Here is a 27,359-nt window from a genome sequence, read left to right on the forward strand (position 1 = left end):
CAAACTTGTTCCGTGCCTTGCTGTCATCTGTTGGCCCTGCGTGGCAGTAGTTGGAAGACAGAAATAAATCTAGTCTTTGTTTTCTTCTTCCAACTTACTGAATTTCAGACCTGGTTTTCAAGGCTTCATAGGTTGGTTTTTGTTCCTTTCTTGTATTCTATAGTTGTGTGTACTTTTACATGACTCGAATTTCAGAAAATCTTGATTTATTACTTTTGGTGTTTTATTTCCAACAACCGATTCAATTCAACATGGCATGGACTCAACAAGTTGTTGGGAGTCCACTGAAGAAATATTGAGCCATGCTGCCTCTACACCCATCCATAATTGTGAAGGTGTTACCAGTGCATGATTCTGTGCACAGGCTGACCTCTCAATTATGACCCATAAATGTTTCATGAGACTCATGTTGATTGCTCTGAGAGGTCAAATCATTCATTAAATTGTCCAGAATATTCTTCAAACCAATTGCAAACTATTGTAGCCAGTGACATAGCATACTGTAACCCATAAAAATTCCGTCGTTGTTAGGGAGCATGAAGTCAATGAATGGCTGCAAATGGTCTCCAAATAGCCAATTATGACCTTTTCTAGACAATGATCAATTCAGTTGGAATGATCAATTCAGTTGGACCAGAGAACCCAGTACATTCCACATAAAAACAGCCCACATGATTATGGAGCCACCACCAGACTGCACAGTGCCTCAGTGACAGCTTGGGTCCATAGCTTCATGGGTCTCTGCTGTACTTAAACCCTCCATCAGCTCTCACCAACTGAAATCGGGATCATCTGATCAGGTCATGGTTTCTCAGTCATCTATGGTCCAATTGGTATGATCATGAGCCACAGTGAGGTGCCACAGACAATGTCATGTTGTTAGCAAAGGCACTCAGATTGGTCATCTGGTGCTACAGCCCATTAACACCAAATTTTGCTGCATTGTCCCAACAGATATGTCCATCATGTGTCCCACATCGATTTCCACAGTTATTTCTGAAGTGTTACTTATCCATTAACATTGGTAACTCTTCACAAATGCCACTGCACTTGGTCATTAAGTGAAAGCTGTTGGCCAATGCATTGTCTGTGGTGAGACCTAATGCTTGAAATTTGGTATTCTCAGCATGCACTTAACACTGTAGATTTCAGAATATTGAATTCCCTAATGATTTCTGAAATGGAATGTCCCACTTTTCTAGCCCCAACTATGATTCTTCCTTCAAAGGCTGTTAATTCCCATTGTAGGGCCACAACCATGTTGGAAACTTTTTCACATCAAACACCTGAGTACAAGTGATTGCTCCATCGATGCACTGCCATTTTATACCTCGTGTACATGATACTACTGCCATCTGTAAGCATGCATTTTATTATCCCATGACTTTTGTCATATCAAATATGATATTAACGTCAGCAGTGTTGATAAGTGGCTGATACTGCTAAAACTGAACAAATCACAGGACGCAAGATATTCAATACACAATTTGCAGCTGTGTTAGCCACTCTTTTAGCTGTAATATCGGCACCTACATCTACATAGATACTCTAGAAGCTACTGCACAGTGTGTGGTGGAGGGTACCCTGTACCACTGCCAGTTGTTTCCTTTCCTGTTCCACTTGCAAATAGAGTGAGGAAAAAATGACTGTCTATATGCCTCCATATGAGCCCTAATTTTTTGGTCTTATCTTCATGGTCCTTACACACAATATGTGTTGGCCAGTAGCACTGCATGGCAATCAGCTTAAAATGCCAGTTCTTTAATTTTCTCAACAGTGTTTCTCGAAAAGAACATCACCTTCCCTCCAGGGATTCCCATTTGAGGTCCCAAAGCATCTCCATAATCTTTAAATGAAGTTCAAACCTACTAGTAACAAATGTAGCAGCCCACCTCTTAAATGCTTCGATGTCTTCCTTCAATCTGATCTGGTTCAGATCCCAAACACTTGAGCAGTACTCAAGAATAGGTCACACCAGTGTTCTATATGCAGTCTCCGTCACAGATGAACCACTCTTTTGTAAAATTCTCCCAATAAAGCGATGTCAACCATTTGCCTTCCCTATCACAGTTCTCACATGCTCATTCCTTAACAATTCCTTGAGCCATTCACATATCTGTAAACTTATTCCACATGCTCATACCTTCGTTAACAGTACCATGTCAAATGCTTTCCAGAAATCTAGAAGTATGGACTCTGACTGTTGCCCTTCATCCATAGTTCACAGTATATGATGCGAGAAAAAGGCACGAGCAATGCTTTCTAAAATCATGATGATTCATGGACATAAACTTCTCAGTCTGACAAAACTTTAATATGTCCAAACTACGAATATGTTCAAAGAATCTGCAGCAAACATAAGTTAGGGATATTGGCCTTTAATTTTGAGGGTCTGTTCTTTTACCCTTCTGATATATGGAATTACTTGCACTTTTTTCCAGTCATTTGGAACTTTGTGCTGGGCGAGAGATTCATGATAAATGTATTCCATATCCCTCAAACAAGAAACTGTAACTCAGTCATTCGAGAAAGCACAGGTCACACACATCTACAAGAGAGGTAGCAGAAGTGATCCACAAAACTACCATTCAATATCATTAACATTTATCTATGTATAATCATAGAACTTATTCTGAGCTCAAACATCATGACACATTTTTACTGGAACACAACTACCTCCTAAAAATATGTTACACTGTCAATACCAGGTGGGTGGAGCAAATCCTTTGCAAAATATAAAACAGGAAAGGATTAATAGTGAATAACTTAGCTGAAACATCTTTTTTGAACTCGCCAGTTTTTATTTGTCTCATCAATATCATATACTCTAAAACAACAATTGAGCCTGCTTTGCTCAATGACAGAGAAAGAAGTGCTACATTCTGTTGTTGTCCCCCCCCCCCCCCAAGGAAGCCAGTGATGACAACTGGGGGGGGAGGGGGGGGGGAGCTCTTATGTGTTGGGAAGCTGACTCTCTTAGAGGAGACAATCTTGATTAAAAACAGTGATGACACCCTACAAAGTCTGGAAAAAATGGATTCATAGCCGAAGTGAAGGGCAACCATCTAGGGGGAGACAACACTTAAAGAAAAAGATGTGTGCTGGACCACCTATAGGTGACAGCCCCACCACCTAGTTACCCCAGCTACAGGTTGTAATGCAGCAACTACATTACATAGTACTGTATAAACATACCCACTTTATTTTGCAAATTTATTTAAAGGCTTCAATAGTAATTTTAAAAATAATAATAACGTAAGGGCTTCACCCAAATTTAAACCAAAGTAATTTATGCCATCCATAAGGTGGTGTGATTTAATACATTTTCGTTCTTAATCAGAGTAAATGTAAATGAGAGTATGCAGAAGGCAGTGGGCAGGCATATGTCAAACAACCGGTATGGAAGGCTCTGAGTAATCTTGAGCAGGAAGGTGCAATGGTTGATGTAGCCAGATGTAGATGGGAGTGCCAGTTGCATGGGGAAATGATAGGTTCCTACTACCTTCTCAAACAATTCCAGCATAGTAATACCGCTGTGGTATCAGAAAGCATGCATGATTGTGAATGCTGGGGGGAACCCCTTAACTCTTCAGGTTAAGAAAAATATATTTTAAATGTAATCTAAAGCAGGTAATTGAGGACAGGGCTTAAGAAAACAATCTCCTCTCTTATATGCTATTTGTGTTCATTAGTTTATAAAATGAGTAATGAGGTGATTACTCATCGGTGCGGAGGTATGCATAAAGTGGAGGGGAGCGCTAGTTTTGGCATTGGCACTTTTGCTCTGGAGAACCACTCTGGGACCTCTATGATGGACAGACCCATACCTGACCACTCCGATGAAATGATAACTTTATTGGGTCAGTAAGTACTTTTACAGTACAAATGGCTTTCCAGGCACTGCTCCAAGTGTCTGAAACAGCAGCTGAGTAGCGACAGCCTATTCCACAATTTGATATGCCACAAAAAGTGTACGCAAGGTAGTGACTTGATTGTGTGATTCAAAGTCTCATTGAAACTGTGATGAACATTAGAACAATGTTAGAACTGCATATCACAGTCAAGATGGAGTCTAGTCATAGTGGGTAAGTGATTTCTTACATGGCTTGGAAATTGTGTGAATTTCCATAACTCATCAAGGTTTTACTGTATGCAAGATGGCCATAGAGTCAAGTGAAGTTACACAAATCTAAATTCATTGTCTCAAGTGGTAATGATCAGGCAAATGAGTGTTTATTATAGCTGCATCATTAGGAGTCCTGTGTGGTAGTGCAAAATTAATTGTTCAACTCTAAGTAAAACCGGTATCTAAATTCTATGTACATAAAGAGAAGACAGGTTGTTCTAGAAGGGCCTACTGTATATCGCATTGTTCTGAAGGATTGAGCCTGATTCATTGTGAAGATAATTTATGTACGTAAGTGAGAGATGTGCCATCATAAGGCACATAGGGGAAGACGTTAGCCTGATACTCTGTCATTTGTGTACTCTTGGATTAGCTGTAGGTGCAAAACATTACTGTGATAGCAATCTCTTGTTGTTGTAACATATGCTTTATTGGAGGACACTGCACCTCTGAATTATACTTTATTTATCATGGTAGGTCCATGTTCTTATTTGGTTATTTTTTTTATTACAATATTACCTGGTTGATTTGTTGCTTCCCAAGACTGCTTACAGTGAGTAGCATCAAGAGTGGGAGAGCAGAACTATTTTGAGAGTCAAACATCTTTAAGAAATATAAAGGTCGTGGTCTGTGGTGCTTACAACATGTAATAAACATTAGGTAGATGTTGGCTCACTGTGCACCCAATGTAATACAATCTATGTGGCACCAAGGCTCTCAAGTCACTAACCACTGGCACCAATACATTAATAATAGTATGCAACTCTTGTTATATCACATTCCAGCATTTGGTTTAGTCATAATGGTAATCAGGTGGAATAAATCTCAAGTAATAAACTGTTCCACTGACCCTTGTAACTTCCAAGGTCAATATCTTGTAACAGGGCAATTACAACATTTCTCACAGAAATCAAGTAGGAAAACAGACTGATCTTTTGATGATGACCAACTGGAACAGGCAATGATGCCTGAAACAAAACTGGATATGAATAATAATAATAAATAATAACAATAATAACGATAATCATAAATTGGTTCCTGCTGCTGAGGGCAGAGTGTAAAGAGTGTATGAGATATTACAGTATCTCAGACAGAACGACTTCCCCCATACCAGCCAGTATGGACTTTGCAAACATTGGTCATGTGAAACCCAATTTATTCTTTTGTCACATGACACCCTAAAAGCCTAAATCAAGGCAGTCAGGAAGAAGTGGTACTTGTTCACTTCTGAAAAGTTTTCAGCCCAGTACCAGACCAATACTTATTAACAAAAGTATGTTCACATGACATATCAAATCAAAATTTGTGAATGGATCGGGATTTCTTGATAGCAAGAACATTTAATATTATCTTGGATGGATATTCATTGTCATACATTTACAAGGTGCTATACAAAATCTTCGGGAGTGGTGCTGTCATCTCTTGAAAACCTTACGTTTGGACTAACGGTCACCATCACCCTCATCTGCACGTAAGCACCAGTCCCAGAACTTCTGCCACTGGTCAAATGTTTTCTGGAAGTCCTGTTCTTTGAAGGTGTTGTGATGCTTCTTGAATCCTCCCTAGAGTGTTGGACTGACAGCCTTTCAATTTGAGTTTCAATTTTGGGTATAGCACGAAGTCACAAGGTGCCAGATCTGGTGAGTACGATGGGTGGGGTACAACCGCCATGTTGTTTTTTGCCAAAACGGTCCTGGTGAGCAAGGACATGTGCCAGGGTGCATTGTTGTGATGTAGCAACCAGTTTCTTTGATGCCAAAGTTTGGGCCGTCACCACCACACATTTTCATGAAGCCATCACAAAACATCACAGTAGTACACAGAATTCACTGTTTGGTTGGGTGGGACGAATTCTTTGTGTACAATTCCCTTGGTATCAAAGAAAATGATGATCATGCTCTTCACTTTGCCCTTTGTCAGTCTCGTTTTTTTGGGTCTTGGAGAGTCCGGGCTCTTACACTGGGACAATTGTTGCTTTGTCTCTGGGTCATAACAGTAAATCCAGCTCTTGTCACTAGTGATAACCTGGGACAAGAAGGTTGGATCATCAGATGTGGTCTGACAAAGGTCCATGCACACTTCAACACACTGTGTCTTCTGATCGGCAGTCAAGATCCTTGGCACAGATTTCGCAGCAACATGATGCAGGCCCAATTCATCAGTCAACATTCGTTGAATGTCCAATATCCAAAACCCACTTCATCCACAAGGTCTTGAATGGTTGGACATCAATCCGCATGAAACAATTGTTGAAGTTTGGCAACAGGTCTTCCAACATGAGCATCATCTTCGATGTCTGTACGGCCAGCCCTGAACCAAGGATGCCACTCAAACACATGCATACAGCTCATGCTCTGTCCCCCAAATACCTGTTGAATCATTGAAAGGGCCTCCATAGCACTTTTCCCGAGATTCGCACAGAATTTGATACACATGCGCTGTTCTGTTCGTGGATCCACAGTGAAATCACCACACACCAAACACAGAGTATTATGGAAACCACTGTGGACATGTAATACATCCTCCCATCTGAATACCACTCCGCACACTGACTCATCAGATATGCAGCTCTCGCCACCTAGTGGTACAAAGATCTACTACTCCTACTTTCCTGATGGCAGCACCAGTCCCGAACATTTTGGATTCCACCCTGTGAAATTTCAGGTGTATATAAGGTATGTGTGGTGTGATCATTGCCGTTAATATCATTTTAAAAAATTATCACAGAGAATATTAATAGCAACCTGGGAATTTTTGCAGATAATAGTGATCTACAGTAAAGTACGATCTGAAAAATCTACATAAATATCCTGCCAGTTTGTGATGAGGTTTCAAAGTGATGAACATCTAGAGCAACTCGCTAACCTTTTCACATGTAAAATTTTGCAGTTTTCAAACCAGAAAAATGTAGTATCGTACGACTATAGTATTATCGAGTCAGAGTTGGACACAGTCAACTTCTACAAATACCTTAGTATAAAAATTCATGGGATATGAAATGCATTGGTCATGGTCATATAGGTTCAGATATACATAAAGCAGGTGCTATACTTTGGTACATTGGCAGGATGCTGGGAAAATTAAATCAGTCTACAGTGGAGATTATGACCCAGTCTAGAATATTGCTCGTGTGTACGACCCATGCCACATAGGAATAACAGGGGATATTGAATATGAACAAAGAAGGTCGGCACAGATGATCACATGTTTGTCTGACTCATGGGACAGTGCCAATGGAATTCTGATAAATCAGAAACAATAGACGTTTAATGACAAAAGCCAGCTCACTCTAGGAATATGCTACAGCCTCCTATGTATCATTCCTGTAGGGACTGGAAAGATAAGAATAAACTAATTACACAAGGCACAGAGGCATTTAAGCATTCATATTTTACTGAACTCTACAAGAGAATGGAACAAGAGGAAACCCTAATACGTAGTATAATGTGAAATGTCCTCTGCCATGAACTTAAAGGTTGTTTTCAGAGTAAAAATGACTTACTGGCAACTGTAAAGTAACTCTATAAACCACTCTAAAATAAACACTACATGTAGAATGCCACAGGGTCCACCAGAGTTGCAAAGTAAAATGTAGTCAACACTTTAAGAAGTTCAGTTCCAGACATGTTCTCTTGGGAGTATCTTTAATTATGTTGACTTGAAGGTCAGATTGATATATAATTTTGTATACTGGTACTGCAACCCAATGGCAATGACAGGTTGTGTCATAGTTATGTCTAATGGATGCTTGTTGAAGTTGTTTGTCCTAGAATATAGAACACCATTCTGAACATTAACAAAACAGAACAAGGACACATGGAAATCAATTCTGAACCTGATTTTGTGCTGCAAGGTACAATCAAACAATTTTATCATTATCTGCAAAAACAGTATTAAGGAAGGAATGTATTTAGACGTGAGTACATGACTTCCAAGGTCATTATAGGGCCTCTGTGAGATACAGAGATATCTGCAGTAAGTAGTATTTGTATTGCTCACTTTTACTTAATGGCAACTTGATTTACTTTAGTTCACTTGACCAAGAACAAATTTCATAATGTAATAGAGAATGGAAGTATTGTAAAAATAAGCTACGACCCTTGGATTGAATTCAAACGATGAAAGATACTTTTGACTGTAAACTACATTGATCTGAGCATCTTGATTAGTTTATATGTGAGCAGACTCCATTTGTTAATGTAACCCAGATGGAGGCCACAAATCTTAGATGTAGTGCTTTTTTTAGTATACAATCATTAATTTCTATTGATGGGTACTGGTAAGTCACTTTTATATGCTTCATGTGGCATAACATGTGTCTATTAGCTTGCTGTGAACCAGTTGCAGTGTTCAGTCATCACATGGGTTGTGTCTGGTAAGGATGAGACTGGTCTGTTAATTATTATGTTTACGTCTGGAACAAATGTCATTCTTTGAACACTCAGGTACAGTCATAAGAAGGTGATTTATCTAAGTTAGGGACAGGAGAACTTATATGAAGGTCACATTTTAAGATCCACCAATGGCCGCTAGATGACTCTACTGAGCTGTGACATTACTATTGTTTTAAAATTTGTTATTTGTTATTGTTAACTCAATGATAGCTCAGAAATTGGCCATATATATTCTTTACATGAACAACCATAGAGAAGCACAATCTAGATCCAGCTGCTGGTCCCTGGTATTATTTATGATCATGTTTTCCAAGCACATGGTCAGTGGGTGTGATCAGTAGTAGCTGCATGAGGAAGAAGAAATATTTAGTCCTGTGTTGTTTGATAAAGAAAATAATATTTTGTGATTTGTTTTTAGAAGATGTATGGAGCGATAATAAATGGAGTACATTGCAAACACTATTTTAATTTGATATACCCTGACACAGGAGCCCCTAGACCAAAATTAACATGACTGAGTCTACAGAAGTGTTTTGTTAGGAGAGTACTTAAGAACGCAAATACAGAAATCTTTAAGAGTAATCCCAAAGTAGGGAAAACTTATTTACACTCAGGCATGAAAAGCTTTCTAATGTTTATAAAATGAAATTGGTGTCTCAATGGCTCTATCTGAAAATTTTTGGATTACGGTTACACACACAGCAATCTTACTATTCATATGAGATCTCATATGAATACGACAATTGCTGAACTTGTAAATGCTATGAATGAGTTTTTAATACATTTTTTCATGAGGATTAAAATATTCCAAGCTTTTTGTTGCAATATTCATGACAAATGAAATGTTTTAAGTGATTTTTATACGAGGTGATGGCTTATGGCCGAAACTGACAATACTAATAACATCTAGTTAATACAGTTCAGTGTCATGAGTTTTTTGAGAGGATATACTATGGTCAGAATATTTATGCAATGTGAAGCCAATAGGCTGAGAAATATGTTGTAATGTTGAAAATATCTACAAGTATTATGATAAGATGTTGAGGTTTGTTGACGTACATTGCAATGATGAAATGTTGTGGTTTTCTTTGTGAAATATTGATATATTGCAAAACAGTGGCAAGTTCAAGTAACAATGATGGAGGTGGATAGTGATACTGCAGTGCTCTCTCCAAAGACTCAATAGTATTGAGATCTGGTGACTGTGGTGGCCAGGGAAGATGCAACAATTCATCTTTCTGGTCACAAAACCAGTCCTGGATGATGCAATCTGTGTGAACAGAGTCCCTGTCATCTTGAAACACAGTATCACCAATGCAACATAGCATCACCAATGAAAATGTTCCATAAGATGGGCCTTATCAGCCAAACTGGTCACATAATCCTTGTCAGTAATTCAACCTTGCAGAGTACCCACAGGGCTCATGAAATACCCAATATGGCTGCCAAATCACTGCCAAACAACAACCATGTTTCATTCTTGGGAAATAACTCAAGCACAAGTTGGAAACAGTGTGCAGCAAGACTCATCTGAACAAATATCTTTCTTCCATTGCCCCATGTCCAGGTTTATGGATTTGGCACCACATTTTCCTGTTACTGGCATTTGCATCACTGATGAGTGGTTGCGGGATACCAGCTCACCACGCAATTACCAGCTTATGGAGCTCCCTCCCTATTGTTTTGGTGCTAACAGGATTCATGAATGCAACCATTAGTTCTACAGTGAATTTTGCAGCTATCATATTTTATTTTTCATCACAATGCTCTTCATTGGCCATATATGTCATCGATCACTCAAAACAAATTTTCATCCATATTGTGACTTAATGGATGATGTTCTTCCACTTTCCCTGTATGTGGTATAAATCTTTGATATGATGCCTCTTGTAACACCAAACACTTCGGCTGCCTTGGTTACAGAAGCACCTATCATATGAGCACCAACAATTTGCCCATTTTCACAGTCACTTGGCACTGGCATTATGCAGAACACTGTTCTGAGCATGAGTGACACTTGCAAATATACTGAGGACACTTAATACTTTATTAGTGAAATATTGATGGAATTTGAAAAGGTGTTGTGTATTATTTGACAAAAAAATGTGTATGTTAAAATGTTATTAATCAAACATGTTTTACAATTTTCTGTGTGTTTATAAATTGATTATCTATGAAATAAAGAAGATGCTAAAAGTATGGCTGAAGAAGTAAATGTGGAGGAGGGGCTCCGAAAGCCAGTACAATGAAAAATATTTTACTGTTTTTAATGAAAAATAATGATTTTGAACAGGAAGTAAAGTATTGTAAAATGTTACTTTTGAAACATTATGTTTTAATAGAAGTTTGTTCTCTCATGTGATTTTTATTCTGTTTTTGAAAACATGCAAAAAGTTAGTGGGAATATTAATTACCATTCTTTGCCACATGTGCTTAGTAAACGAAACAGAACTGTTAGTTACAAGTACGCTATGTAAATCAGTTGAATTATTAAAGAACAAACATTAATGTAAGAAAAAAAAATAGTGAAAATGTTTCTTTAGTAAACAAGTGTCTTGTCATTTTGCTTCCATGTTTGTTCAATTAGTATTTTGGAACAAAATAATAATTTCCCATTTTCCTATGTTAAGTACCAATGTTAGAGTAACAGAAATTGCATTAGGAGAGTTATCTGTGACAATGGAATTTTTCTAATTAATTTAATTTTTTGTTCTTGTAACAGTGTTTTTAAACATAGTGTATGTAATTCAAAGTGGTCATTATGTTTTACTACTCAGATTGCAGTTATTGTATTTGTTGTTTTGTAGCAGCTTAAGGCCAATCTGGGACCTAAATTCTAGTGTCATGTACTAAGAATAGATGTCAGTTCTCAAATATGTACTTCTCAGATAAAACTGAGAAATGTGCAAGAGGAACCCAATAAAATCCACAATGTGACATGCACAACAGAGAAGGCAAACAAATCCAGTACATGATTTGCATGGGAGAGAAGACAAACAACTCCAAAATGTGACTTAAAAATGTGAAATGTAAATATCTCTGAAAGAATCAGATTCTTATTTTATTATTATGGGAAATTTGTGGATGAGAAAGGAGACATATGTGATGATTATCTCATGATGGAAAATATTTTCTACAATTTTGTAAAAATTTCTATGAGATGATGAATCCTAAATGTTATTTAATTCTATAGTTGCACTTGTATTTCATTACAAAAAAAAAAAAAAAAAAAAAAAATAAAAAAAAAAAAAATAAAAAAATAAAAAATACTGCACAGCGGTAGACAAAAATACTTTCAGAAAAATTAATGTGCATTTTTTTCAGCATCTGGTTATTATTGAAACAATAGAATTAATTTGGCAACTGCCTTCAGAACTTCTCAAACAAAAATTTTACAATAATTTTCAATGTGACAGGGTCTGCAAGTGTGATGAATTTTTTGAAAGATCTCTTGATGTCTTCAGCTGCCATTCTCTATGTTTCTTGTATGATTGTATAATTTTGGCCTTTGGCCATTTTCATGTATTTTATGGATGACTTTTTAGTAGTAGCTTATGTCATGTACGTCGTTGCTCCTATGACATCATGTTATGCTCATAAAATAATTCTGAGATGTTCACACTATTTTAGGAGTACATTACTTTCGAGCAGTTTTTACACACAAGAGCAAGCATCACACAGCACAGTGATGTGTGGCCACCTGGCAGTAACCTGCATGCACTGCCTCCACTGGATCTCTGACCAACAGTGATGCCAGTCAAAGCCAACACCGAATACACAATTTACACTGAAGCTCAACAGAGGCCGCACACAACATATGCAATGTCTCCCAAACAGCCCACCTACTGCTGGTTTCATACCTCATTTGGCAATTCACCGAGGAACTGTTGTGCACCATGTGCATTCCCAAACTCCATCCAAGAGCCGGTGTAGCCACCCCAGTCCCCAATGTTACCACACAGTGCCTTGTCAATCATCTTTCATCAAACATTTCCTCAGCTTGAGCAGGAGAGACTACATATCTGAGCACACTCAAAGATTCAATTCCCTGTCAACACCAGCACAGTGGCCAGCAAATGTTCTTACATCCTGGGCACCTCTTCACATCTTTCCAAATGAACTCACACTATGCACAGTTAACAAGTGTCACATTGGAGAGCATGGAGCAGTTGAGATTTAAGTCTACCTTACACTGGGCTTGAACTTTATGAGAACATTTCACGTCGCCAATATCAATGAAGTGGTGCCTTAGCAGTTGTGTTTTTACTCCCCCTAAAATTAATATTTCTTTCTGAATTTCATGATATCTTCAGTAGTGTCATTTATACAACATGTGCACTGTACCATAAATTTCAAAACAGCAGTAACCTGAAACTTTGCTATCACTGGGTATCATATGTAAACATATACCCAATAACTAACTTCCTGATAAAATAGATCAAGGAGATATATAAGTAAATACTGTATCCCTATCATCAGCAATGAAAATATGTCAGCAACTATTGCACTTATTTAATTCTGGTGTAATTAAGCATTCTTAGTGAAAACATTGTTACCGAAACAGAATCACATAGTTTGGAAAACTAGTCATTGTATCTAAGAGTCCACATTCAAATGATTCTTCTTTCACTATTCAGTTACTTACAAATGTAAATCTTTAATTACAATCTGCAAAAACTTAGTAAATAACAATAGCTGAATTCAGGCCTAATTATCGTGAATCTATATAAGAAGGCTGCTGGAAGCCATTTTAGTCAGTCTGCGATGAGACTGAGTGAATGAAGATTCCTTCTCATCCAGTCTGGTAAGTCTCCTCTGACCCGGGGTTCGCCGCTGCTTGGTGAGTAGACTTTTCAGCTATCCATTTACATTATATTGTCAATAATTGATTATTTTTGTTATTAACATATTTACTGTGGTAAACATAAGGATAGGTCAAGATAGTTGTCAGTATCAGCCAGGATAAGCAATGTTTGTTAGAAGACTTAAAGGAGGGGGTAATACAACTTGGAGTATCTTTGTGAAATGTTGAAGAAATCAGAATAATTGTTACCTAGTGCTCCCAATCTGAAGTTGATTGTGACAACCACAACATCTTTTTCAAGTAAGAACTCTGGTCCAAAACGATCAGAGTTTCCCGATCCCATTGTAAATCCACCTCCATGAATCCATACCATCACTGCCTTTGAACCATTACCATTTGATGTACTCTGTAACAACAATGGCACCAACAAATGGTAAAATACAATGGGGAACAAAATTCATGATACACATAATAGTATAGATGGTATATTACTGTACATGATGAATCTAGAATGAAAAGCAAGGATTGAACAAAAGTAAGATCTATTATAAAATACATATTCCCTTTGTCCTCCATGCATAAGCTGCATGTGCTCTGCAGCTGCTATATTGTGTGTTTGTGTGTGTGTGTGTGTGTGTGTGTGTGTGTGTGTGTGTGTGTGTGTGTGTGTGTGTGTGTGTGTGAAGGAAGATTAACAGAATATATAAATAAATCATTGTTTTGAAAACTGTAGTGTACTAAACAAAGGTAATGAACTGAATTTTTCACAATTCACTCAAATGACTAAACTCAGAGGCTTATCAACTTATATACATCATTGCTTTGATTTCTTAAAGTGATACTGTAACAGACAAAAAATACATTACAAAAATTTAAGACTGTCGCTGTTTCAGTACACCCTGCAAATGCACCATAAACAATTTGTGATTTCTCCATTTTCAAAAACCAAACCTCACTTAAAAACATATACATGACAAATTACAAACAGAACTAAAAATTATTATACCAAAATTGTCCAAAAATGTTCAGAAAAGAAATGTTAACATTATAGTATATTTATGTTCAAAGCATAAATCGTTTACATATTTCATCACCACCCAGTGATTTCCCTCACTCTGCTCTCATTCATTGTTCTATTTATTGCACTAGCTAGAACTGTACTGCAAACCACAGTTTGGTGAGATTGTTAAATGTAGTTGTTCTGGAGGTATCATATATTTTTCGTATGTTACGAGTTACAAGATAATTGACAACAATTATGGGCATTTTCATATTCATTACATAATCATGGACTCTACACTATCAGCTACTTCATCAGTTGGTTGATGGAATTCATGCTACAGCAATTTCCGTGACAGCAGTTACAGACAGAGAAACATCTGGAAGCCTTTTTGTCTGTGTTGGTCTCCTGGGCATTGGCTACAAATCTACTACCATTCCTGCCGTATGAGACAGCAAAAGAATGCAAAGCATACATGAAGTGCATCCAGGTAATGGATCCAGCCTTGGTATAATCACTTTTCCTGTGTTGGATCTCATCCAGTACACACCAGCTTTCGTGTAAACTTTCCCCTCTCACAGAACCGGCACACCTGACCTTTTAAGAACTGTGAGTTCTATTAACCACATACTTTCACCGACAGCAACACTGCCATTTCATTGCATCCTGTGTGGAATTTTATCAGTGTCATAAAGAGCGTAATCAGTCATGCTGTGATTTGGTGGCTGAGCTGTATGGACTTAGTAGGAACGGCTGTTATGTGACTCCAGTAAGTAAGGAATCATAGCAGAAGACATGATTAGTGACACGATTCCTTGGGTGGCTCCAGATAAAGAGATGTGTCAGAAACTCTACTACAATTTGAAGACCCTACTTTGCAGCACATTTTAAAATGGGCCCAATACGTCAAAGTTTCACAGGCTGTGGGTCATCGATTAGAATTGTGGGGTGAACTGGCAGCAGTCACATCAGACCAAGGAGAGGGATCCAACTTTGCCAAAACAGCAAATGAGGCAAAGTAGAATGCAAACACTTCTGCACTCCCACTCCATCTCATAAACAAGGAAAAAAGTCTTGGCCCTCAAACCACTTTTTGTTTCTGTTGTGCCTAGACTGTGTTTGAAGACATGTCAGAGAAGGCTGCCCCAACAGGTGGGCACAGTGCCAGGCATGCTGGAAGAAAGGGCATCTCACACCTGTCTGCTATGCTCTGGACAAACAATGCTTGCCTTGATAGGAACTAATAGACATTAATGTGATTTTATTGGACTCTCACAACACAGTGCCATCACCTAAGATACCATTCATGACGCTCTCTTTGCACAACAAACAAGTTCAGCTACAGGTCGACACCAGTGACTGTGTCCCTGTTCAACTTTCAAATGTATCTCCACCTTGGACTGCCACCCCTTCAATCCACAACTTGCTGCTTTGTAACATACAGCAAACAACGCATTTCACTCACAGGACAATTCACAATCGAGGAAATGTTCAAAAATGCCATACGACATCTTGGCTTCCTTGCTTTTCACAGCATGGGTATGGAGAACTTACTTCAGTCTTGGCACTTTTTCTGCTTTCAGATTTCTCATCCATGATTCAGAACAAGTGCCATTTCAGGAATTGGAAACCCACACATTTTTGCTGGGGGTCTAGGAAAATTGAAGAACTTTATGGCACACATTACATTAAAGAAATCAGCATACCCTCACTTCTTCCATGCACGGCGTGTGCTCCTTGCACTGCATGATCCTTTCAAAAATGAGCTAGACAGACAGACAAACTTGGATGTTATTGAACCTTTGTCTGCAAGTGTATGAGGAACACCTTTGGTGGTTGTGAAAAAACTGCCAGGTAAACTGTGCCTGTGTGGAAACTTTAAGGTTACAGTCAATTCCCAGTTAGAGATAGATATGTATGCCATTCTGAGATTGGATGAGCTTTTCTCTGCACTTATGGGAGGCCAATATTTTTCTAAGGTTGATTTCTCCAAAGCTTGCTTACAACTACCCCAACATGAGGAATGGAAAGTCCTGGTATGCAACTCACCACATTTTACATAATTTTAAATACTTGGCTCTTGTTGTGGTCAGTTTCCCAGTGTTCTTTTAGTTTTCCCAAGTAACTACTGCACGATGTTGCAGGCTGCATAAATTATCTAAATGACATTGTCATGAAGGGGGCCACAATGGAAGAACATGTAAGAAACTTTCAGTTCGAAGGCCTCAAGCTCGAAAAATCTCTTTTTTTTCCCAACTGCTGCTGGAATACATAGGGCACATCTTCTATAGCAGAGGTATTAAGCCCGCACAGAAGCTGGTTGAAGCCATCCTTGTGCTTCCTCACCCCACAAATTTGAAGGAGCTCCAGCCTTTCTTGGGAAAAATAATGTATTACTGAAAATTTATTTGATTGTGCTCCCACTCAGCAACCCACGGAAGAAAGGTGTGGCTTCTGTAAAGTTGGAGGCAAGTGTATCAGCACTATGTCTTGTCATATTTCAACTGGGCAAACAGCTAGTGGTGGCCCTGAGGCTCATCTTGGCACATAGAGACATGGACCGCTCTGAACATCAGACTGCATTTAAAACTCCCCACTGATTCCAGCACTGGACATCTTTCTCAGCAGTTACAATCACAAAATTCACTTCAGCAAAACCACTTAACGAACCTGTATTGACACCCAGTCCTGTCTACCACCGATGGCCCCCAATGCAGAGTTCAACCAAGATGACATCTTGTGTTTTCAGTTGAACAGACTGTCCTGTCTCCCGATAGGCGCCAATGCAGAGTTCAACCGAGACAACATCCTGTGCTTTCAGTTGAACAAAGAGGCTCAACAGGTGCTGGACACTTTTCCTGTAAGGGGGCCTGTGTGGCTGCAGCCATGGGGAAGGATGCGACATTACATCAGGTACAGTGATACATACAACATGGTTGGAACTCCAACCCGTTGCAGCATTACTTCACTTCCACCACCAGCTAATCCTGATGGATGAAGTTATCGTACTAACAACAGATAAATGGTTTCCCTGGACCTGCAACCTCTGCACCCATCAATCTTATGGCTGTTGCACAGAAGTCACTGGGGCATCTCACAAACTAAACTGCTTTCCCAACACTGTGTACACTTGCCATGTATAGACTGGCAGGTTGAACCTCTTGTCTGCAATGGTCATTGGTGCGAGCAACAGCAAGTGGCTCCCTGCCAAATGTTCTCAAGTTGGCTGATGCCCTCATGCAGGTGGGAGTGGGTTTGTGTCAACTTCATGGGCCCTTTCCTGGGTACTACCTGGCTGACTGTCCTTGACTTGTACTCCAATTTTCTGTACATGGTAAACTGTCAGCATATGAGTGTGGAGACTATAGTCAAAGTACTAAGCAGAATTTTTACTATTAAAGGACTTTCTCTTCCGCTGGTGCTGGACAATAGACCATTACTTCACTCCAGGCTTTTCGAAAGTTCTGCTGCAGAAATAACATTCAGCACCTTTCACACCCCTGATCAAATGGCAAGGCTGAGAGACTTGTGTGGACTTTTAAAACACAGGTAAAGGAATATTGGCCAATGTTCTTACAGGTCAACACCGACAGGGGAGAAGAGTCTAGCAGAGCTCTTCTGCAGTCATCAGCACTGCATGCTCGTCCATTTCATGGTACCAATGCCTGTAAGGCCATCTGCAATGTTGTCCCTACACTTCTAAGAGGAGTATGAATAAACAAAATTAATTTAGCATATGAACTAATTATGAACATCCACAATAACAAGACTATTTTAATCAATACTGAAACTTTTCCAGACAGTGATCTACCCTGTAGCAGGAGAAACCCTTAACCCATCAAGAACAGCAGCGCTTAAGAGGCTAGAACTAGTGGAACAAAAGATTCTCAGGAGAATATTGGGATCTCGAAGAAATGGTCAATTTAAAAGATGAGTGAACCAGGATAGAGAGAATCTCTTACATCATCAGGAAAGGAAGAAGTGAGTTCTTTGGACACATCCTTATAATGGACCAGAGGAGGTTAACACAGCAACTAACTCAGTTTCTGGTGTACAAGAGAACCAAAGTATGCTGGATCCAAGAGGCACAAGCAATCTGGAAGAAATGGGAATATAGGAACTAGAGGTATACAACAGGGTGAGCTTTAAATAAAAAATTCAGGCTTGCACAGGCTTCAAGAACAGAACTAGACCCAGAACAAAATCAGCACAGACAAAAGAGCAAAGAAAGTTATGAGGTATGAGAATGAATGAATAGTAGACAAGGAAAAAGACCAGAAAAAACTAAACTGATATAAATGAACGTGGTCCTCAGATGGCCAAAACGAAAAGACAATGTATATTATATTAACCACCTATGTACTGGATTGTTATCTTTGTTCATACTGTTATTTGTATTTCAGGAAATATCTTTCATCTTTTATAGGTTTTTTATTACTCTTACAGGTATCTATGGTTAGTTACATTAATTCATTTATTCCATTTTAATGTTATTCTGTTAAACAGTTAAACACTAATGTATCCTTAACTCAATTAATCATTACATACTAGTATAAGATTCATGCCAGCAGTACAATCTCAGAACTAATTGAAACTAATCCTGCTGTTGACTTATTGCAGAGAGCTACAAGTAACTTTGATGTTCATCCTCATTTCCTACCTTTGGAGAATATACATTCAGATACAGGCAATCTTCACTTCCTTTGTACTGGCCCTTCATATTTATTTGTGAACAAATGTCTCCTTCTTCCAGTGCATCCTTAATTCCATCCCATTGACTCAAAGGCTGTGGTGGCTGTAAAAAAGTAAAATAAAATAACAAACTAAGCCTTTTTAGTATCGGGAAATTTTGAAAGTTTTCCAATATGTTTAATAAAGAAAATTGTTTCTGGCCAGATTTTACTGGTGAGAAGTCCTGAGTTTCACATAAAAGTTCAGAAACAAAGCACCAATCAATGTAATTGCATTGTTCACAATCCCCAGCAAACCAAAAAAGGCCAAACATCTTCTGGGCTCCAAAAATGTTAAGGCCACAGTGTTCCGGGTCCAAAAGGGTGTCCTACTGATCGACTTTATGTCTAGAGGATAGACTGTGAATGCCAAGCCCTTAATTGACCATGCCATATTGTTCGAAACCAATGGAATGGATTTTCGTCCAGCAACATTGTACTACTTCATGATAGAGTTCTCCCACATTCTGCTGCATTAATGAAGGACTTGCTTTGGAAGTTTTCGAACATTTGCCTTATACTGAGCGATTGCCATATTTTTCCAAAACTGAAACATTTTTTGAGCAGAAAGCACTATGAAAATGACTACAAACTGAAAGGAGATGTTAGTGATGGGTTCAATAACTAGGCCATCACTGAGTATACAAAGCACATAAGAAAGTTGACCTGAAACACCTGTTTAAATATGAATGGAAACAACATACAAAAATAGCTAAGATATCAAAGTATGTTTTCTTGAATAAAACTGTCTGGAGAAACAAACATTCGTTACTAAACAATGGAAAATCCAGGTTGAAATATCAACAATTATGAAAAATATAGATTGCTACTCACTGTAAAATGACATGTTGAGCTGCAGACAAGCACAATGGAAAAAAAGGTACACACTGAGCTTTTGACAAAAGCCCTCTCCAGAAAGGAAAGGAAAACACACATACACATTCACACAAGCAGGCACACCTCATACACACGTGACTGCTATTTACAGCTTTTCTGGATGTACTTGCAATCTTGTGTGTGTGTGTGTGTGTGTGTGTGTGTGTGTGTGTGTGTGTGTGTGTGTGTGTGTGTGTTCCAACTTCTTTTCTGAAGAAAGCTTTGGGTGAATGTTCACTGTGTAACAGTGTTTTCATTGTGCCTGCCTGCAACTCAATGTGTCATCTATTTGATGAGTAGCAATCTATCCTTTTCATAATTGTAAACTTCTTTCTTATTTTTAGAATCAGCCTTGTACTAAGCAGGTCACTTATCAATAATAAACTAATCATTTTAGGCTCAGTGACAATAAATTTTGAGTATATTAAGATTAAGTCAATTTTTTTGTCAAAGTATCTGTTATGCAATTGGTAGAAAGAAATATTATTATCATGTTTGCAGTGTGTTTATCTACAGGGTAGCACTGCAATGTGTCAGAACACACAGTTTTCAAAGAAATAAAAGATGGTAGGATGACTTGATTCCATGTGATGATATCAACAAAGCAAAACACAGTAAAAGCACACAAAGAACATAATTGTCCAGATATTTATGCGAGTCTGGAAGTTACATCCACACAGAGATTAACAAAACAGTGGAACAACCTCTGTTTAATGATATTAGTATATTGTCGCATCACTAACAACAAAATCTGCAGATATCTTTAGATATTCGCAATAGGTTACAAAGGGTAAACTGTATCTTTACTCTAGATAATTGCCTATAATAGACATTACTCTTCCAGCTATGCCATCTGAGAACATTCACAGGCTAACTCAAAACTACAGCCTGCTTCTACCTCTCTCTGCCTCTCACCTTCTGCAAGGCTCTGCCAGAATCCAAGAAGGGTGATCATTGGTAGAATGGATATTTACTGTGATTTCTGAAATTTTCTCAGTGGGGCTGATTGAAAATATTTTTCAGCAGACCAGTTGAAATACCACCTCTAATCTCCTGCATAATCTTTTGATAATGGAGTCAGTCATAATCAGGTGCTCTAATTAATGGCCTATGACCAGCTTGTTGTTCCAACTATAACTAAACAAGATGATCTACCCACAGTCTGCTGAAGTCCAGAGAATGAGCAAGTCTAGGACCATCACTCAACAGCCCTTGACAAAGACAGGAACAGCAGCCTCCACAAAATTTCGCAAATGAATGGAATGGTAAATATACATACTTTGTATACTTGATGTTGACTCTTCTAATATCTGTTAGGCTAGCTTGCCAACTATGTACGACTAACACCACTGGTGGAAAGAATGTTGTGGCACTACTGATCTGACAATTGAATAACAGACATTCCCAGAGTGAAAGTTCTTAGATGCTAACAATGTACCCACAGGGTAAAATTCATAAAAAAAAGTTATGGGATCACAATTCAGAAGAGTGTTTATTCAAGTTATTAGTAATTTAAAAATAAGCCCTAAATGTATTGCATAATATTTATCCTCAGCACACCAGTCTACATGTATCATGTTAGTAAATATGCAAGACAGAGATGAACAGCTCTGTATAAACACCTGCAAAACAGTACTGGTGCTCACACAGTCTTACATTCCTTTGTATTAATCTGTTATCAAAATTATTTATGTTTTGAGTTTTTGTACTTTTCACATGTTATATTGCTTACCCATTACAAACTCCTCCAGATTTAAAAGGAATTTTTAACTTACAAAGGAAAGTACTGACATAAATTAACATCAAAATTATATGTTGTCATGTAATCACAAACAGGAATGCAATGTCCACTTATCATCTGGTAAAACAGATCTGACATATACACAAATGAAATAAAAATATCAACTCTCCAGATTATATCAGAATAGGAAAACAGAAAAAAATTAGTAGTGAGTTAAATAGTGCTAGTCTCTCTGAATCATGTCCCATCTGGAGTAAATGCAGCTCGAGACCTAGCCAAGATTCAAAATCTTTGGTACAAATCAGACGTTATAACCAATGCTAAGCAAAAGTGCTACAATTTAAACGAAAAATTGGGATTGCAAAAGGAAATGAAAGTTGGAGGTAGAAAACAAAGTGAGTAAAGGATGGGGATGAGTTGGCAAGAGGGAAGATGAAAGTGTGAAAAGAAGGGGTGGGTGGAGGGGAGAGAAAGAAGAGAAATAATCAAAATGAAATAAAGGTATAACATAGAGAGACTGGTTGGCACACAGTGAGAGAAGGCAGAATCTAAGTTGAAAGCAATATTCATTCATTCACACATAATGTTCTGTAAATCCCATTAGGAAGGAGAGCCTTGAGGAATGTTGAATGAGTCGTGTTACACATTAACAGGCAAAAATAGCAGCTACTGAATACTTCTGCTATGAAAACTAACAAAAAATTATCACTATTGCTAATCTATTTAAATTTAAACTATAGTAATGTAGAAGCACAACCATTTAGGATAGGAAAAGTTAGTTTTGTGCAATATTCGGAGCACAAGTTATAGTCAGGTGTGGGCTGGATTGCAGTAAGTTACGCATACCATTAGTTGCAAAGGCAAATAGAGGCCACAGGGGCATAGAACTGCCAGAGAGAGTGTGCATAGCAGTTTCCATGGCGCAAGTAACAGGCAGAAGAGGGCCATTGGCCTACCTAAGTGTTATGCGTATGTGATGCGAATCGGCGCGCTTGGCAAAACAGAGTCGCACAGCCAAGTATAAATATGTGCCGTTTTCTAATGAGATTCATTCAAGTGTGGCAGCTCTCCTGGACAGCGGGGCATATCACGCTGGCGGGCTACACGCAGCAACAGACGGGGCGCCATCGTCCCAGTCCACGGCAGGTCATTGGTTTGACTCCCTGAGGCTGATGTGGGGTCTGTCGCCAGCCAGCCATCAGCAGGCCACTCCACGGCTCACTACCACCAGCTATGCCAGTGAGAAAGGATGCAGCAATCCGCTTGGCAGCTCTCAGTGGAGTAGCGCTGAGTCAACGGGGAAGAAGACCAATGAGCTGGCTGACGGCGCAGCCCTGACGACACGGTCCTACAAGGCCAACACTGCAGCATGTTGCACTGCGTCGCTGGGGCAGTGGCCTCAGCATTGCGGGACCTTGTGACGTGGACCGAGATGAATGGTGCGCTGTAGTAGAAACAAGTAAATCATTTGGAAAGTTCTCGCCTAGTTTTAATACGGCACCTCCTGGCACCCACCCACTACATGTGGTGTCAATACACTGCATTTGGTGTCTGATACAACAGTAATTATTTCATAACTGTTGCCAATGGGCACCACTGTGGGGAGCCGGACTCGGGTATCACGGGGATGTCAACCTCATCCCGTCTGTCCCCAGATCGGTCTGCCGCTGTGGTTGCCCCGGTTGCTGCCCGCAGTGGGGCTGAGCCCTCGCCTGTGGTTGATTGGGAGGTCGTTCCAAGGCGTGGCAGGCAGCGAAAGGCGTCCCCGGAAGCTGACCAGAAAGCCTCCCCGGTGCGTCTGACAAACCGGTTTCAGGCACTGTCTCTGGCTGAGCCAGATGCAGCTGCCTGCCCTGTTTCAGAGGATCATTCTCAGCCTTCAAGGTCCGGGCAATCGCAGAGGTTGGGCTTACTGGTAGTTGGGAGCTCCAATGTTAGGCGCGTAATGGGGCCCCTTAGGGATATGGCGGCTAAGGAGGGGAAGAAATCCAGTGTGCACTCCGTGTGCATTCCGGGAGGAGTCATTCCTGATGTGGAAAGGGTCCTTCCGGATGCCATGAAGAGCACAGGGTGCAGCCAGCTGCAGGTGGTGGCACATGTCGGCACTAATGACGTGTGTCGCTTTGGATCTAAGGAAATTCTCTCTGGATTCCAGCGGCTATCTGATTTGGTGAAGGCTGCCGGTCTTGCTTACGAGATGAAGGCAGAGCTCACCATCTGCAGCATCGTTGACAGAACCGACTGCGGACCTTTGGTGCAGAGCCGGGTGGAGGGTCTGAATCAGAGGCTCAGACGGTTTTGCGACCTTATTGGCTGCAGATTCCTTGACTTGCGCCATAGGGTGGTGGGGTTTCGGGTTCCGCTGAATAGGTCAGGAGTTCACTACACTCAGCTGGCGGCTACACGGGTAGCGGAGGCTGTGTGGCGTGGACTGGGCGGTTTTTTAGGTTAGAAGGCCTCGGGAAAGTGCGGGATGGGCTGCAATGTCAAAGGGTGCTTGGCAATTACAGGACGTGCTTGGATCAAGGAACAGTCGGAATTATAGTTGTAAACTGTTGTAGTTGCGCTGGAAAAGTCCCTGAGCTTCAAGCGCTAATAGAAAGCACAGAAGCTGATATCGTTATAGGTACAGAAAGCTGGCTAAAGCCTGAAATAAGTTCTGCAGAAATTTTTACGAAGTCTCAGACGGTGTTCAGGAAAGATAGATTAGGCAGAATTGGTGGTGGAGTGTTGGTGTCTGTCAGTAGTGGTTTATCTTGTAGTGAAGTCCAAGTAGATACTCTGTGCGAATTGGTGTGGGTGGAGGTTATACTTAACAGCCGAATTAAGTTAATAATTGGCTCCTTCTACCGACCCCCAGACTCCGATGATACAGTTGCGGAACAGTTCAGAGAAAGTTTGAGTCTCGTAACAAATAAATACCCCACTCATACGGTTATAGTTGGTGGGGACTTCAACCTACCCTCGGTATGTTGGCAAAAATACTTGTTCAAAACCGGTGGTAGGCACAAAACGTCTTCCGAGATTGTCCTAAATGCATTCTCCGAAAATTATTTAGAGCAGTTAGTCCACGAACCCACGCGAATTGTAAATGGTTGCGAAAACACACTTGACCTCTTGGCCACAAACAATCCAGAGCTGATAGAGAGCATCATGACTGATACAGGGATTAGTGATCACAAGGTCATTGTAGCTAGGCTCAATACCATTTCTTCCAAATCCATCAGAAACAAACGCAAAATAATTTTATTTAAAAAAGCGGATAAAGTACCACTAGAAGCCTTCCTAAAAGACAATTTCCATTCCTTCCGAACTGACTATGCGAATGTAGACGAGATGTGGCTCAAATTCAAAGATATAGTAGCAACAGCAATTGAGATATTCATACCTCATAAATTGGTAAGAGATGGAACGGATCCCCCGTGGTACACAAAAAAGGTCCGAACGCTGTTGCAGAGGCAACGGAAAAAGCATGCGAAGTTCAGAAGAACGCGAAATCCTGAAGATGGGCTAAAATTTACAGACGCGCGAAATTTGGCACGTACTTCGATGCGAGATGCCTTTAATAGGTTCCACAACGAAACATTGTCTCGAAATTTGGTAGAAAATCCGAAGAAATTCTGGTCGTATGTAAAGTACACAAGCGGCAAGACGCAGTCAATACCTTCGCTGCGCAGTGCCGATGGTACTGTTATCGACGACTGCGCCGCTAAAGCGGAGTTATTGAACGCAGTTTTCCGAAATTCCTTCACCAGGGAAGACGAATGGAATATTCCAGAATTTGAAACACGAACATCTGCTAGCATGAGTTTCTTAGAAGTAGATACCTTAGGGGTTGCGAAGCAACTCAAATCGCTTGATACGGGCAAGTCTTCAGGTCCAGATTGTATACCGATTAGGTTCCTTTCAGATTACGCTGATACTATAGCTCCCTACTTAGCACTCATATACAACCGCTCGCTCACCGATAGATCTGTACCTACAGATTGGAAAATTGCGCAGGTCGCACCAGTGTTCAAGAAGGGTAGTAGGAGTAATCCATTTAACTACAGACCTATATCATTGACGTCGGTTTGCAGTAGGGTTTTGGAGCATATACTGTATTCAAACATTATGAATCACCTCGAAGGGAACGATCTATTGACACGTAATCAGCATGGCTTCAGAAAACATCGCTCTTGTGCAACGCAGCTAGCTCTTTATTCGCACGAAGTAATGGCCGCTATCGACAGGGGATCTCAAGTTGATTCCGTATTTCTAGATTTCCGGAAAGCTTTTGACACCGTTCCTCACAAGCGACTTCTAATCAAGCTGCGGAGCTATGGGGTATCGTCTCAGTTGTGCGACTGGATTCGTGATTTCCTGTCAGGAAGGTCGCAGTTCGTAGTAATAGACGGCAAATCATCGAGTAAAACTGAAGTGATATCAGGTGTTCCCCAGGGAAGCGTCCTGGGACCTCTGCTGTTCCTGATCTATATAAATGACCTGGGTGACAATCTGAGCAGTTCTCTTAGGTTGTTCGCTGATGATGCTGTAATTTACCGTCTAGTAAGGTCATCCGAAGACCAGTATCAGCTGCAAAGCGATTTAGAAAAGATTGCTGTATGGTGTGTCAGGTGGCAGTTGACGCTAAATAACGAAAAGTGTGAGATGATCCACATGAGTTCCAAAAGAAATCCGTTGGAATTCGATTACTCGATAAATAGTACAATTCTCAAGGCTGTCAATTCAACTAAGTACCTGGGTGTTAAAATTACAAACAACTTCAGTTGGAAGGACCACATAGATAATATTGTCGGGAAGGCGAGCCAAAGGTTGCGTTTCATTGGCAGGACACTTAGAAGATGCAGCAAGTCCACTAAAGAGACAGCTTACACTACACTCGTTCGTCCTCTGTTAGAATATTGCTGCGCGGTGTGGGATCCTTACCAGGTGGGATTGACGGAGGACATCGAGAGGGTGCAAAGAAGGGCAGCTCGTTTTGTATTATCGCGTTATAGGGGAGAGAGTGTGGCAGATATGATACACGAGTTGGGATGGAAGTCATTACAGCATAGACGTTTTTCGTCGCGGCGAGACCTTTTTACGAAATTTCAGTCACCAACTTTCTCTTCCGAATGCGAAAATATTTTGTTGAGCCCAACCTACATAGGTAGGAATGATCATCAAAATAAAATAAGAGAAATCAGAGCTCGAACAGAAAGGTTTAGGTGTTCGTTTTTCCCGCTCGCTGTTCGGGAGTGGAATAGTAGAGAGATAGTATGATTGTGGTTCGATGAACCCTCTGCCAAGCACTTAAATGTGAATTGCAGAGTAGTCATGTAGATGTAGATGTAGAAGAAAAGCAGCTACTCTGAATAAAAAATAACAATGCTTCTTCTGGGACACTGTTAAGCTGTTGTTTTTACCACACACATCAAACAAAGAATTTGCTGGAGAAAAATATAGAAAGAAACCTAAATATGATGGCAAAATAAAGTAGTTCTGGTTAAGAGCAGATGGGCATCAAGGGTCAGTTTACAGCTTTGTAATTATGAAGTACACATGTGGAAACAAGTTACTTAATTAATATGAACATTAATATAAGTTTCATGGTAGCCATAGTACACATCATTGCAAACTGTGATGTGAATAAATGGAAAATTTAGTGACAAAAACTGTCTGCTGTCTTTCCATAGCATTTTTACT

The 27,359-nt window shown here is 39.8% G+C and overlaps 1 protein-coding gene across 6 annotated transcripts in view; it reads right to left on the reverse strand.

The window, feature by feature from the left end:
- Nucleotides 1-27,359, reverse strand: part of LOC126334674 (esterase FE4-like) — a 162,815-nt gene that overhangs the window by 123,035 nt on the left and 12,421 nt on the right. For all 6 annotated transcript variants that reach the window (XR_007564770.1, XM_049997143.1, XM_049997141.1 and 3 more), the window contains exons 2-3: nucleotides 18,985-19,119; nucleotides 13,574-13,730 (exon numbers count right to left, since the gene is read on the reverse strand). Coding sequence is in view for 5 of the 6 variants with exons in the window: in XM_049997143.1 (XP_049853100.1) it covers nucleotides 13,574-13,730; nucleotides 18,985-19,119 (292 nt within the window). In the remaining variant the exon portion in view is untranslated. The remainder of the gene's footprint in view (nucleotides 1-13,573; nucleotides 13,731-18,984; nucleotides 19,120-27,359) is intronic.

This window comes from Schistocerca gregaria, chromosome 2 (genome assembly GCF_023897955.1).
Source record: "Schistocerca gregaria isolate iqSchGreg1 chromosome 2, iqSchGreg1.2, whole genome shotgun sequence".
NCBI classification, from domain to species: domain Eukaryota; kingdom Metazoa; phylum Arthropoda; class Insecta; order Orthoptera; family Acrididae; genus Schistocerca; species Schistocerca gregaria.